Source organism: Mya arenaria, chromosome 17 (genome assembly GCF_026914265.1).
Source record: "Mya arenaria isolate MELC-2E11 chromosome 17, ASM2691426v1".
In the NCBI taxonomy this organism is placed as follows: domain Eukaryota; kingdom Metazoa; phylum Mollusca; class Bivalvia; order Myida; family Myidae; genus Mya; species Mya arenaria.
This window is the reverse complement of record NC_069138.1, coordinates 42,026,877-42,042,626: the sequence shown is the minus strand read 5'-3', so window position 1 is coordinate 42,042,626 and position 15,750 is coordinate 42,026,877. Positions and strand designations below refer to the sequence as shown.

General features: G+C 34.7%; 1 protein-coding gene across 4 annotated transcripts in view; it reads right to left on the bottom strand.

Annotated features, from left to right (window-relative positions):
- LOC128223686 (fibropellin-1-like) overlaps nt 1–15,750 on the bottom strand; it is a 44,550-nt gene that overhangs the window by 11,675 nt on the left and 17,125 nt on the right. For 2 of the 4 annotated variants that reach the window (XM_052932991.1, XM_052932993.1), the window contains exons 1-14: nt 5,637–5,748; nt 4,849–4,961; nt 4,646–4,765; nt 4,132–4,245; nt 3,339–3,452; nt 2,493–2,606; nt 2,110–2,223; nt 1,887–2,000; nt 1,406–1,519; nt 1,181–1,294; nt 959–1,072; nt 626–739; nt 398–511; nt 67–180 (exon numbers count right to left, since the gene is read on the bottom strand). In XM_052932991.1, coding sequence (XP_052788951.1) covers nt 67–180; nt 398–511; nt 626–739; nt 959–1,072; nt 1,181–1,294; nt 1,406–1,519; nt 1,887–2,000; nt 2,110–2,223; nt 2,493–2,606; nt 3,339–3,452; nt 4,132–4,245; nt 4,646–4,765; nt 4,849–4,885 — 1,411 coding nt within the window. In that variant the 5' untranslated portion in view covers nt 4,886–4,961; nt 5,637–5,748. Of the gene's footprint in view, nt 1–66; nt 181–397; nt 512–625; nt 740–958; nt 1,073–1,180; nt 1,295–1,405; nt 1,520–1,886; nt 2,001–2,109; nt 2,224–2,492; nt 2,607–3,338; nt 3,453–4,131; nt 4,246–4,645; nt 4,766–4,848; nt 4,962–5,636; nt 5,751–9,804; nt 9,919–10,053; nt 10,162–10,428; nt 10,538–10,687; nt 10,940–11,372; nt 11,558–13,670; nt 13,933–15,525; nt 15,670–15,750 lie in introns of those variants that run through there. The other 2 variants (XM_052932992.1, XM_052932994.1) reach the window with 2 other exon arrangements.

Sequence of the window (15,750 nt, the reverse complement as noted above, 5' to 3'; positions counted from 1 at the left end):
TTTATTGACTTCAACACATCTATATGCATTCAGTGCATGTTAGAATGCATATGAAAAGGTACTCACTAATTGCACAGGTTAGTCCCTCCCAGCCATTGTCACATACACACATAAAACTGTTAATTTCGTCAATGCAGGAAGCTCCGTTCTCACATGGATCGCTAGCACATTCATCAGTATCTGCGTAAATAAGCAACTTTGATATAACGAACTTTTTTTAATGCCTTTATCATATTTTAATTCAATTAAAAGAACACAGAAACACTTGTACAATTGTTCGTATCTGCGCAAATCATCAACTTTGATAATACGGTAATTATTTTAAACTTATAGCAATAAATAATTGCTATGCGGTATGGTCAAAGTGGATTGCTTAATTAAACTTGAATGTATTTACTAATTTGGCAGGTTAGACCCTCCCAGCCGTTGTCACATGCACAGGTGAAGCTGTTAATTCCGTCAGTACATGTGGCTCCGTTCTCACAAGGGTTGCCTACACAATCGTCCGTATCTGCACAAATACACAAATTTGATCAATATAATCATATTTTATTGTCTAAAAAGAACAAATCGGAAAGCAATCAGGGCAAAGTGGAATGTTTAATTGAAATTAAAGAATACTCACTAGTTTCACAGGTTTGTCCCTCCCATCCGTTGCCACACCGACAAATAAAGCTGTTATTGCCGTCAATACAGGTGGCTCCGTTCTCACATGGGTCACCAACACATTCATCCGTATCTGCGTAAATAGCCAACAATAACATATAATAAATCATTAAGGATGGAACAGAATGCTTTAGAACGAGCATAGGACATTTACGATTTTTACAGGTTGATCCTTCCCAGCCGTTTACACATGAACAGTTGTAAATGTTAATGCGAATTGTCTTTATTAGATTTACTTACAATCATGATTCAGGGCAACCGATATTGTACGAAAAAAACTTCAGAAGCTTACTAAGTTCACAGGTTGCTCCCTCCCAGCCATCAACACATGCACATGTGAAGCTGTTAATGCCGTCAGTACATGTCGCTCCGTTTTTACATGGTTCACTTGCACAATCGTCCGTATCTGCGCAAACAATCAATTTAATAATACAATCATACTTTTAAAGCCATCGAGAAACTGTAACGCATTTAGTGCAAAACTGAACGCATAATGAAATTTGACAACACTAACTCATATTACAGGTTGGTCCATCCCAGCCATCAATACATGAACAACTGTAGCTGTAAATGCCGTCAGTACATGTGGCTCCGTTCTTACATGGGTCGCTTGCACAATCGTCTGTATCTGCGCAAAAAAACAACACATTTGATTATAGCATATTAAGTTTTTGCCATTGACACATTATTACGCATATAGCAGAAAAAATAATGCTGGATAAAAAATGGGGACACTTACTTATTTCACAGGTTGTTCCCTCCCAGCCATCAGCACATGTACAAGTATAGCTGTCAACTCCGTCAATGCAGGATGCTCCATTCTCACATGGATTGCTAGCACATTCATCAGTATCTACGCAGAAATGCTACTTTGTTTTAATATCAAACTTTTATTAAATCCAAAAACATATTTTAATTCATTTTGTCACATGCACATATAAAGCTGTTAAGTCCGTCGATGCAAGCGGCTCCGTTCTCACATGGATCGCTAACACATTCATCAGTATCTACGTAAATAAGCAACTTTGATATAACGAACTTTTGTTAATGCCTATATCATATTTCAATTCAATTATAAGAACACAGAAACACTAGTACAATCGTTCGTATCCGCGGAAATCACCAACTTTGATAATACAATTATTCTTTATTAATAGCAATAACATATAGTGATGCGGTTAGGTAAAAGTAGAATGAAAAATAAACATGAGTGTATTTACTAATATGGCAGGTTAGTCCCTCCCAGCCGTTGTCACATGCACAGGTGAAGCTGTTAATTCCGTCAGTACATGTGGCTCCGTTCTCACAAGGGTTGCCTGCACAATCGTCTGTATCTGTGCAAATTACCAAATTTGATAAATAAATATTTATTGTATAACAAAAACAAGTAGTTAAGCATTAAGGGCAAAGTGGCATGCTTAATTTGAAATTAAGAATACTCACTAATTTCACAGGTTGGTCCCTCCCAGCCGCTGCCACACTCACAGATAAAACTGTTAATGCCGTCAATACAGGTGGCTCCGTTCTCACATGTGTTACCAACACATTCATCAGTATCTGTGTAAATAGCCAACAATACCATATATTAAATATTAAAGGACGAAACAGAAAAACGAGCAGAGGACATTTACTTATTTTACAGGTTGATCCCTCCCAGCCGTTTTTACATGAACTATTGTAAATGTTATGCATTGAATACAGGTGGCTCCATTCATATTTAGATCGCCAGAACAATCATACAAAAATGCGAACTGTCTGAATTCGGTTTACTTACTTTCATGCATTAGGCAAACAATACAGTTACGAAATAAGCTTAGGAAGCTTACTACGTTCACAGGTTGCTCCCTCCCAGCCATCAACACATGCACAAGTGAAGCTGTTAATGGCGTCAGTACATGAGGCTCCGTTCTTACATGGATCGCCAGAACAATCGTCTGTATCTGCAAAAAAATCAAATTTGATTATACCATCTTAAATTTTTAATGGCACTGACACATTCTAACGTTTTAAGTACAAAAACAGAATGCTAATTGAAAGATTGAGGACACTTATTTATTTCACAGGTTAGTCCCTCCCAGCCGTTGCCACGTGCACATATAAAATTGTTTATGCCGTCAATGCAGGAGGCTCCGTTCTCACATGGATTGCTAGCACATTCATCAGTGTCTGCATAAATGGGCAACTTTGATATAAAATCAACTTATGTCAAGGCAGCATCATAAATAAATTCATTTAGGAACAACAGGACTTATTTCACAGGTTGATCATCCCAGCTGTTTAGACATGTACAGTTGTACTTTTGTAAGTGTTGTCAATACAGGTGGCTCCATTCATAGATTGATCGCAACAACAATCGATCGTAGTATAATATAGATATGACTTAATAAGATTTACTTCTTACATGCATTACGGACAAACAATTATGTAACGAACTAATCAAAAGAAGCCTTCTAAAATTACAGGTCGTCCCCTCCCAGTAATCAACACATACACAAGTAAAGCTATTAATGCCGTCAGTACATGTGGCTCCGTTCTTACATGGTTCGCTATCACACTCGTCCCTATCTGCTCAAATAACCAGCTGTTACACCACATCATATTTTTATGACATTAAAAAAGTGTTACATAGTTAGCACATAAAGAAGGCTTAATCAGAATTTGACTACACATACTTATCTCACAGGATGTTCCCTCCCAGCCATCAGTACATGCACAACTGAAGCTGTTAATGCCGTCAGTACATGTGGCTCCGTTCTCACAAGGGTTGCCTGCACAATCATCCGTATCTGCGCAAATAAAATATCAATAATTTCACAGGTTGGTCCCTCCCGACCGTTGCCCCATATACATGTTCGGTTGTTTATGCCATTAGTGCAGATTGCTCTGTTCTCACAATGGTCAACAGCTCAATCATCCGTATCTGCGTAAATAGCCAACTATGGATATAATATCGGACTTATTTTAATGCCAATAACATTTGCATTAATTTGGACAAATTAATTTGTTATAAACTAATCACTATGCACTCTAGGTTCCCCCCGGCCTTTGGCACATTCGAATGTAGCTCCTAATACCGTCATCACAGGCTGCTCCGTTCTGACATTGTCCACTAGCACAATATCGCCTGTATTGACACAGATATTGTACCATAATTCTAATATTGAAGTAATTAAAATTATAGTGACAACAAGTTTTGTTACACACTGAAGGAAATAGGATAATTATAATTATCTCTACAAACATACTTATTGTTATTAAGTTTTTTCCTCCCATCCATCAACATATAAACAGCTGTAGCTGTTAATGCCGTCAGCGCATGTGGCTCCGTTTGCACATGGTCCAATAGCACAAGTATCCGTATCTCGACAAATAATAAACGTTCATTGAAATTCCAAGCTATTCATTACACCTTCATTTACAAAGTATAACGAAAGTAAGTTTTAATAGGACATTTTAGAAACATACTGTTTTCACAGGTTTTTCCCTCCCATCCATCAACACATGTACATTTAAAGTTGTTAATGTCGTCATCACAGGTGGCTCCGTTTACACATGGGCCGCTAGCACAATCGTCAGTATCTGCACAAATACCAAACGTTTGAGAAAATGGAATAACACTCTTGTTAGATCATCTGTAAAAGCTTGATGATATCACATGCTGGTACCACCCGACCGCTGACACATGCACGGTAGCTATTTCTTTCAGGTTGTTCCATTATTACATGGGTCGTTAAAGCAAAATGGCTAAATTGTAATGTGCATCTTTTTTGTATTATTATAATCTTGAGAAACACTCTAGTACGAAACACTTCATTCACATTTGTCTTATGTGTCATGGTGTGGATTTGACTGCAGTTGTTTCCCCTAAGCCTTACTATATACACAATTAATCCGGAAAATGATAATTGAATGCCTAGTATATGTTTAGATTTTCTCTGAAAACCCTTTAAGAATTTGGAGCACAAAAGAACAAAAACACCTGTACTTAATTGACAATGTATGCCCTCCCATCCTTCATTGCACTGACACTTGTAGCTGTTAATGCCGTCAATGCAAGTTGCTCCATTTTTACAGGAATTGTTTGCACACTCGTCTCTGTCTGTGGAATATAAAATATTTCGTATGAGTTGAAAAATAAACCAGTTTTTGGTATATTTATAAACGTATAAAAACATGTTTTACCTATTTCACAGAATGTCCGGAAAACCCAACAGCGCATGTGCAGGAATAACCGTCAGCCATATCATGACATGTTGCACCATTCTGACAAGGTTCTCCATCACAGCTTGGAATCTCTACAAAACATACATCAAAGCGCAATACTAATTGGTTATTTAGTCAAAAATAAACATCAATGCGCGATATAATTGGGTTATCAACTCAACGCAATCATCAATGCGCGATATTAATGAGTCGTCCACTCAAAAACATAAATCAACGAGCGACATTAATGGGTTAAACAAAACAAACACATATATCAATGCGTGATATTGATTGCTTATCTACTCAAACACACACCATTGTGAGTTATAAATGGGTTATCTACTCAGGACGATAATGAAAACACTACTCTGGTAAAGAGGTATAACTCGTCAGTGTCACATTGTATTGATGCATTAGTTATGTGAGTGAGTGCTGATATGTGAATGTAACTCTATTACTGGGTATTTGAGTTTTTCGAATTGTACACGCAAAACATGCCTTAAATCATTCGATTTAATGGATATTGTAAAAGTTGGCTAGCGTATTGTCTAGTGCATATTTCCTTTATATATTCGTGTCGTAGTAAGCGGCCCTCTACTCTTCTGGTAAGGATATATATAAACATAATTTTGATGGTGTATATAACTATATATGGACAAAGAAGTACATTGAAAAGTTTGACTGTAATTTGGTGAAGGGAAATACCACATATATCGGTATATTGCACATAAATAATCCTAGTTTTTGCTAAATTCATGTTGAATTACCGTTTTCACAATGAGTTCCGTCGAAACCACCAGCACACTTGCATGTATATGTGTTTAAACCGTCTTCACAACTACCGTTGTTTTGACAAGGGTTGCTTAGACAATCGTCGATGTCTGCAATGCAATACCGAATGTAGAGAAATTAGAATAATAATAATAATAATAATAATAATAATAATAATAATAATAATAGTTTTAATAATAATAATAATAATAATAATAATAATAATAATAATAATAATAATAATAATAATGATAATAATAATAAAACCCAAAACATGAAATTATATTAGGTTCCCGATAGCTGTCCAATAGTTCTAAACCTAACGCAAATTTTCCTCAGGTCCATGTGCTCCAATAAGTTATTCTTTACATTTAACACCGGGGATGAGCAAAAAAAGTCACGTGACCACAAATGCAAACGCCAGTAGTATTTTGGCTCGATTGATCGTCAATCAAGGTAAGTTTCTTATCGATATTTTTGTTATACGCGAGAGTTTGTTCAAATGACATAGCGCAAAAAGAATGCATTGTTTTGTCTTTCGATCGGTGTATTGGTCACCATTCATGTCTGCATAGTTTTCGAGAACACTTCGATACAAATTGTGTCCATGAATGCAAACGCACGTAGGTGGTGTTAAAATGTCAAATATTAAGATAAATTGCCACATGTTTTCAATTGTTTTGACTTTCAGTTGTTCAATAATGGTTTTTATTTGTTTTATGAATATTCTGTGCGATGCAATTTGCACAAACAAATGCATTTTCTGAAGAATTTATATTTAGCAAACGCACGTTGGCATTTTCATAAGGCAAAGGCACGTAGTCTACCAAAAATGACAAACGCACGTAGGCATCTTATATAATAATAAAAACGAGTTATCGTATATGTCGAAAGCTTTTACAACTTTTTATTCTTTTTATATCCATAACTATTGCTGTAAGATTTTTGAATTTATATTTAATTATTATTATGATCATAATGCTTACGGTCATATGCATAAGGGAAAGTGAAACGCTTTATGTCGTTTTACTTAGCTAGATAAGCCATCTTTTAAAATTTTAATAAGCGTTTGTTTGCGCGAGACGTATTTTTATGAAAATGCTTTTACAGATGATATTCTTTTAACAAACTACAATTTGTGTAATATATTTTGCAAGTAAATCAAGTGGCGCTTAATTAATGAATGACAGTGTCTGTTTCAGTGATGTCATTTGTTTGCCACGTTTGTGGGAATGCGTTGAAAACGACATGGGGGCTGAAATTGCATGAGCGCCGCAAACACGGTGTAAAAGCATTTACACGCTGTTAGAAACAGTTATACACAACGTAGAGCTTGACGCGCCATATGTTAGTGTATTCTAGTATTAAAAAATGCTTATATTATTCTTGTTTTTTCTATATTATTCTATAATTAAGCAATTATCTACCAGTCACAAGCTCAGGCGTTTTTATTAAAGGTTACCAAAATATTGCAATTAAAGTATTTTAATTGCATACCTTTAAAGGCATACATGTATTTATACAGATGGATTCAATAAGCAGTTTCTGTGCCCGAAATGCATGCAGGAGGTCACCACACATACGTACCTGAACAGGCATTGGCGAGGAGAAGATGGCACGACATGTTATACGTGCGACATGTGTGGGATTTCAATGGAGGAGAAATAGACCTGAAGGCTCATATGGACGGCCATACCGGCGAGAAATCACACCAGTGCGCTGAATGTGGGAAATGTTATCGGCATAGAAGTAGATTGTGCAAGCAAAAGTTATTAAACACACCAAATAAAACATCAAAATTTAGATAATAAGTATCTTGCATGGCCGAGAGTGCAAGGTTCATCCCAACCCGAACATAGAGTGTATTGCGAAAGCGGGGTTTACCGTGTTTCCGCAAAACACCCTGCGAGAGGGGTGGGATGAACCTATCTTACACGAGCGGCGATGATCCTGGAAAAACCTGGAAATCTTTTGTGCGTAGAGAATATAATGCGCGTATAGATTTGTAATAATTCGTGGTTGTTATGGATATGCGTGCAGTGATTTGGATTATGTTTATGTTATGATTAAATATTTATAGTCCTTAAAAGAGGACAGCGTTATTTCTTGAATGGAGCGCGAAAACTTTTCTATTGCTCCATTTGAAGCGAGAAATAATCAATTTTGATTTTTAAAATTGCCACGAGACAATGTTGCCATGATGCTACAGACGGCAGTCATCTACAAGGAAGGTAATTGTGTGATGACGATTAAAAGAATAAATTCCATACTGGTACTTGTTTTATCTTGGCCCTTGCCAAATTTTTAGGTCAACTTATCTGATGTGGTAGAAAGTAGAATCTCAGGCAGATCATAACAAAAGTATTGTTTATTAATTAATCGTTATGTTATTTGATTACTTATCTTTGATTTTATCTGATTATCTGTGATCGCTTTTATTGTCAATCAATTTATTCAATGTATAGAATTAATCTAAGATATACAGTTATAGAATAAATGAAGAATGTTTCCATCATAATGTCTTTATTTCTGTAAAACAGCACTTATACATACAGTTTAAAGATTATTTTCAGTGATATAAACATTGGTCCGGGTAGAGCATACATTGTCATTGTATCATCGCAATTCATTTTATGGTTATCATTATCACAATATCTGTCATTAACAATTATCATGACAGTATTATCATCACGACATAAAGAATGGTTAAATAAAAGGTTCATTAAAGATGTTAAAATTATGTTCAAATTAAATGTTTATCCCCATGCGATCTGTTACAAGCATCTTGGAATCGTTACGTCTGGCCCGCTCCCAGCACACACCCTTCTGTAATGCATTTCTGTTTATCAAAACAGTCTCGTACTGTACTGTACTCCGACTCTTTGTATCAAACGTGTGGTTCCTGAAATGTGACATTACAACAGCTGTTCTAAATGTTCGAAATAAACATTTAACAAGCATTGTTAAGTTAGATAAGTCTGTATACCACCAGTATGGCCGGATGAGAGTTTGTTCGAGAACTCATATTTCCCGCAACACTCCCGCATAATATCGTGTCAATGTTTGTTACGTATCATAAATTTATATAACTTTCATTATGATGGATATTTAATATTAAAGCGGATAAATGTCTTCAATTAAAGGCTAACGAAATATTCGTTTGCTCCTTATTATAAGATGCCTACGTGCGTTTGCCATTTTAGGTAGACTACGTACGTTTGCTAAATTTGAAATACTTCAGAAAATGCATTTTTGTACATATTGCATCGCACAAAATATTCATAAAGCAATTAAAAACAATTATTGAACAACAGAAAAACAAACATTTGAATTAAATGTGGCAATTTATCAAAATATGTGACATTTTAACACTTCCTACGTGCGTTTGCATTTATGGACACAATTTGTATCGAAGTGTTCTCGGAAACTATGCAGACATGAAGGGTGACCAATACACCGATCGAAAGACAAAACAATGCATTTTTTTTGCGCTATGTCATTTGAACGAACTCTCGCGTATAACAAAAATATCGATAAGAAACTTACCTTGATTGACGATCAATCGAGCCAAAATACTACTGGCGTTTGCATTTGGGGTCACGTGACTTTTTTTGCTCATCCCCGGTGTTTAAGTTAATTTAGCACCTATGATTTTCTTCATAGCATTTACAAACGATTTGATTACACGGAAATAAAAATGTGCCAATCGATCAGCCAAATATTAGGAGATCGATCAAATTGGCATGATTTCAGCCATGTGGTTTGTGTTTTAGTTAATTCGTATCTTTGAGCAAAATCATTAAACATTTAATACAAGATATATTTACAAATGAATACAACGAACTCAAGTTGCAATACGTCCATTTTACCCGAGTTTGCCTGGACATTTTTAAGTGACTCATACCTTTCCCATATGGTTAACTTTATTGCATTTTGATGGGTATTTGAACGTTTCGCGCTCATTTGCTGTTAGATGTTTTTTCCTGTATTCATTGTCTTCATAAATCTTAACATAAACCAAATATGTACAAACTGTAAAAAAGTAAAATTTGATTATCTTTGACACTATTTATGATATACCCGTGACGAAATGTGGTCCTTAAATTATTTTGAGGAGTACACAAGACTGACATAATCATAATCATCCTTCTGCAAGAAACCAACCTAATTCGCAATTCGGTCCTTCCCACCCATCTTTGCAAGCACATGTATAACCGTTCACACCATCAATACAGGTTCCGTCGTTTACACAGGGATTGCTTTCACATTCATCGATATCTAGATAATAGAATGGTGCATTATTAAACTAACTGAAATGTATGGTTACTAAAATGAAATTGCTTACCAAAATATTCTTACTTTATTTTCAATGGTATACTAATCGAGGTTGTCAGATTAACATAAGAACAATACTTTGCTCGCAATGTGTCCCGTTCCAGCCATCTGCGCACATACAACTATATCCTTCGTAGCCATTGATACATGTAGCATTGTTCAAACAAGGATTACATCCCGCCAAGGCTGTTAAACGAATAGTAAAGAACAGAGAGTCAATTTATGTCTGATCAACAGCATTTGCTAAAAAGTAAATGCAAGAAAGACTACACAAAATATATCTATGCACCTCAATTCAATAAAACGCAGATACAAGAACAATGAAATAAAAAGTAAACCAATTAAAGGCACCCAGTAACGACTTAAACACTGAACGAGAGACACAAACACCACCAACAATTTATCAATAAATGATGGGATCAAAACATTGGAACTGTCAGTGAAATACTATACCACATTGGTAAATCCAAGTAACGTTTCCACCAAGCTCACTAGAGCATTCTGAACAGCCTATATACTCGCCCTGCACGTAACACAGACCATCCCTCATACAAGAACCGTCCTACAAAATGAACATACATGTTATTAACTGACTGGATAAATTGCCTTTAGAACTACAATTTTCCGACAAGATAAAGCAGAATTCGTTATAGATAAAAACACACTATAATTCGCACGTGTTTGAGTATTTAATATGTCACTTAGTACTCACTATCCTTTCACATATGACTTCAGTGCCAATTCTCGTGCATTGTACACAATCACTGTCATGCACCACGATAATATCATCGACGCTATATAAATCACCATCGTTGCTCAGAGAAATGTTGTATCCCAATGCCAAAAAACCATCAGGGATTGTGGGTCCTGCGGGTGGCAAGAGACATTTGATTTCGTCAGGGGCAAGCATATACCCCTCCGTCTCAAATGTAAACTCTGTATACGTAAACGAAGTGTTCGTTACCTATAATATTGAATATAGTATGCATCATCATATCACTTATATTATATACATACAATGATTAAAGACGTAAAAATGAGCCCACCAAATGTTCTGCCAAAACTCATTTATTAAACGTCTGTAATACATCATTTAATATTGTTATATGTTTTTCTGACAGTTGGTACGTTTGACCGCCACAGTCTTTTTCTTTCGTTAATTTAAGTACTGTTTACAGGAGCCACCACAAGTAAACAAGTTAAAGTCTTAAGCCTGATTGTAAGCTGTACATAAAAACCTTAAAAACTCAATGACTGGCGGTAATGCGTTACACATTTATTTAATTATTACTTACTTGACATGATGCGTATTTAAACAAATACTTGTTCTAGATTCAGTACATTCGGAGGATATCCTTGAACAGATCTAGAGACATAGTGCATACAGTGAAGCTTACCCAGAAGTGTTTTAAAAAACACTTGACTGTATTAGCAATGTTTGTGCCAAAAACTGACGTTCTTTCGCACGGTCTGTATTTCAAATCACAATATCCTCGGTCCGGGATTCCATACATAGTCACAGGCTTCGATAGGTCTACTGAGCAATCGATACTGGTGAAACCCTTGTAACACTCACAAGTTCCTGAAGTAAATAGCTATCGGCTGCCACTCTTTTTAATGTTATATCAAACAAACAAAATGAACAATGCGATAAAAAGAACACAAACCATGCATTACCAGCTTAATTTTTGCTATAAATTTATTTAATGTCTATCAAACGTTCAGCTTTATATGGCAGATTAAACAAATAATAACAATTTAATCTTCAGGGACAACGCTAGTAGCATAAGACACTGAACGAGAAAAGCACATTGTATCACTTTATCAGCGATAAACCGATTACATGGACATTAAACTGTTCTCGGGTTACCGCCTTGGACCAGTCAATGGTTAATTCACCTCGGGATTAAACTTCATGAGCCTGCAAGCTTTCACTTCGCCCAATTTGGTACATTTATGGATATGCTAAATGCAATACTTCGTTGTTGGTAAATAAACTATATTTTCCCCTGATGCGATAATTATGTGAACCATGTATTTAACAAGATCTTTTTAGAATAATCTTTAGTAATTCTGTTTCATTCCATGTAAAAGAATATAATTTTTAAGTTTTTTTATAGCACTTATTCTTTGAAATTACATTTTTATAACTGCTATTTAAAAGTTGCATATTTGAAGATAAGCCATCCCAATATAAGTTCAAAAAGGTTGCAGAAATTCTCGGTCATCAAGCACTGGACTATCCTCTTACTGAGTGTTTAAATTGGTAAATCTCATGAAATTTACACGCCGCTTAGTGTGATACAAGGCTCTTATTATGACGTATTTAAAGTGCTCATCATTGAGGTTAAAGAGGAGGTCTTAATGAGTGTTATTGGCAAACATATAGACAGTGCGAAATGGAAATTGTTCACACCCATGTATAACTTATTAAAACTAAACAATACTTATTTGAAAGATGGTGATCGTCTTAGAAAATTGAAGAACATATATAAAAAACTCAAATTTATAATACATATGCATTAAATCACCTGAAATCACCAAATTGTGTGTGTGTATATATATATATATATATATATATATATATATATTTTATATATATATATATATATATATATATATATATATATATATATATATATATATATCAATGAAGAAAAACATCACTTAAAACCTGTGTGTATTTAATAGTTTCTTTTGCTATCAATGTTTATTCAGCAGTGTGTGTATACCACGTCAATATAAATAACGTCATACATCCTACGCCGGAAGGCAATATTTTGTTTCAAATGAAGACTTTAAACACATATAATTTTACGATTTAATCACCATTTTAAATGAAACAAAGCGCAGTCTACGCCGCTTACAGAGCCCCACCTTTTACTAGAGCTTGATTGAGAGTTAAGTTTCTTTAAACACTTCGACAAACCTTTTCACATAACCGCCGCCTGATGTAGCACTGTCAAAACATAAGTTTGGAAACAGGTTTGTCGAAGTGTTTGAGGAAACTAATCACCTCATAGAACTCTGTTAATAAAACGAAGGCGGGACTCTATGGATGGTATAGACTGCATTTTGTTTCATTTAAAATGGTGAAGAAAAAGAAAACTTATCTTTGTTTTAAATCATCATTCAAAGCAAAATATTGCCTTCTAACAAAGCATTTATGACGTAATTTATCACGTGGTATACACACATTGATAAAAACCTTAAAATTATTCTCATAGTGAACCAATTTAAATAAGTAAATTTTCAATTAATTTAAACAGAAATGTCATTGAAAATGATTGCATTAGTAATTGAATTAATGCTGCGCCTTTGTATTTTTCACAGCAGAATGTACCTATACCACAATGGTCAAGAAAAATAACACAAATAACTTTCGTTTAGCCACCATTGTTACCTGCACCCCGTCTTTTACTTACCGTTGTTATTACACATTCATCTAACGTTGTTGCGTGCACCCCGTTTTTAACCTATCGTTGTTGCACCTCGTCGCTACCTTATCGTTGTTAAATGCATTCCGTCGATTACTCATCGCTGTTACATGCAGTACGTCTTTACTTATAGTTCTTATAGTACTACAACCCGTCCTGTACGTATACTTGTAACATGCAGCCCGTCTTTTACTTGCCGTTGTTATATGCACCCCGTCATTAAGTTATAGTTGTAACATGCACCGCGTCTTTACTTACCGTTGTTACAATCACCCCGCCCGTAACACTCTTGTGGGCAGTCATTGATGACAATCTCATTCAACACTTCCATCGTGTATTCAGGCTCTAAGGAATCCTGAATAATAACATCCGTGACATTTTCTATTTCTTTTCCGTCCACTACAAGTGTAATGTTGTTGAAGTCTTCTGCTGGGGGTGGAATTGATGCGTTCATCATCGAATAGCATTTCTTCTTTTGCAAGTCGACATAGGATGGTGTAAAAACAGTGTCATCAATTGCCTGCAATTTAGCAACTGAGTCCTAAACCTTGTTAACAAACATAGTTTTTTTAGGTCGAGAATTATATATACTGCTGTACTTAATGAACGCATTAAAACATTTTGTGATGGACATTGCCTTATTTTGGATGCACATTCGGATGCCAGTATGAAAGGTTGATTGTTGATGCATGTTCAAAACTATTTAGTTTAAACATTTTATATTTATGGATATGATGAAATGTTGTTTTGTTTTTTATAGAAATGCCTTATGGCTGAATATGTGTAAATGTGATATTCATGGCAAACTACTAAATATTTACGATGTGTTCCAAAATGTCAAATTCTGAATGAACCCATCTACTTTAAACTATTTTGGATGATGTTAGTCTATGTCAAGGTGAGGTTATGTAACCTTTCCCTTTTTTGTCTTTGTCTATTATATTTTCAATAATAATATATTTTAAGGTTTCAAGGTTTTAAATAAATTATTTAGTTTTGATGTTATTGTTTTTTTGCATATGATATGGTGTTTGAATGAAACGCGTACATGGGCATTTAAGTAATTTGTATGAGCATTGTCATGCCTAAAAAGTTTTTCTAAAACTAAAGATTGTAATACAAAATACCACTTTTGTCCGAATTTATGGTGAACTAAGAAGAAAACCGTTATATATTCATAGATATATAAGAATAATATAAATATGTGTAGTACATGCTGATAATTATTTCTAAGGACTGCGTATGAACAAGCTTTGGTTGATTGTAATAGAGGTAAATGATATTGGGTTTCCAATGTTAAAAAAATATTCGATAATTTAAGTTTCTGTTATATATATACGACAATGCTGCAAATAAAGTTTATAATTTGTCCTTGAACAACGGGGTAGAGAAACCTTTAATATAGAAACACTCTAAAATATAAAAAAGTTTTTAATGTTTTGCCGTAAAGCCTACGTTTATACTTTACAAGACTTAGACATCAGTACATCCACTGGTAAATATACCCGAAATCGAACGTTTCGTGAGGAAAGATATTGTTTTGTTTGTTTATATGTTGAATAAGCTCTGGATATGAAAAATATCTTATTTACTTTTGAGCGATAAATATTTAGTTCAACCTCCAATAAATATAATTTCAAATATTTTTTTACTACTTTTTTGAACATTTTTGTACGATAAATTGTTTTTATATGTTTTGCCATTGTATATGCACGTTGACATCATGTATGTAATGCAGACATTGCAAGTTGTACTGTCTAAATAGAATATTTGTTTTGTTCAGTGCCCATGATTGGCTGTCTTTCAATATAAACTAAACAAAGGACACATATTGTATAAAAATAAACATACCACACAATAAAACCCCACAGACAATCAACACATGAATCGAACTATATTGACGAAAACATGATGGGGTTATCGCCCTAGAATGGTCGGTGAACAGAAATTCACTGGGGGTTAAAATAGTGTTTAAGTACTAAACATTAATCACAAGAAAAAAAAATGAAAAACCGAAATCAGGTATAATTATAATAGTTTACACCAGCGTTGAATAGAAAAGGTAATTTCTTTTTAAATATTTTGTAAACAAGTAAAGAGTAAATGTAGTTACCAAGATGTCATCAACACAGTTTTGCAAATAATCTGTTTGGGTAAAATTCTTCAACTGTGAACAAATTCTCAAAACCGTTATGTTGAATGCATCCTCACAGTATGCCCAGGCAGTTGCGTTATCGAAAGTGATTCCGGTCAGTGGCTGTAAAAAACAGTTGGATTATGAAAATAGACAATGGGCTGATTATTGAGAGCTTTGTTAAAGTAAATGACGTGATTATTG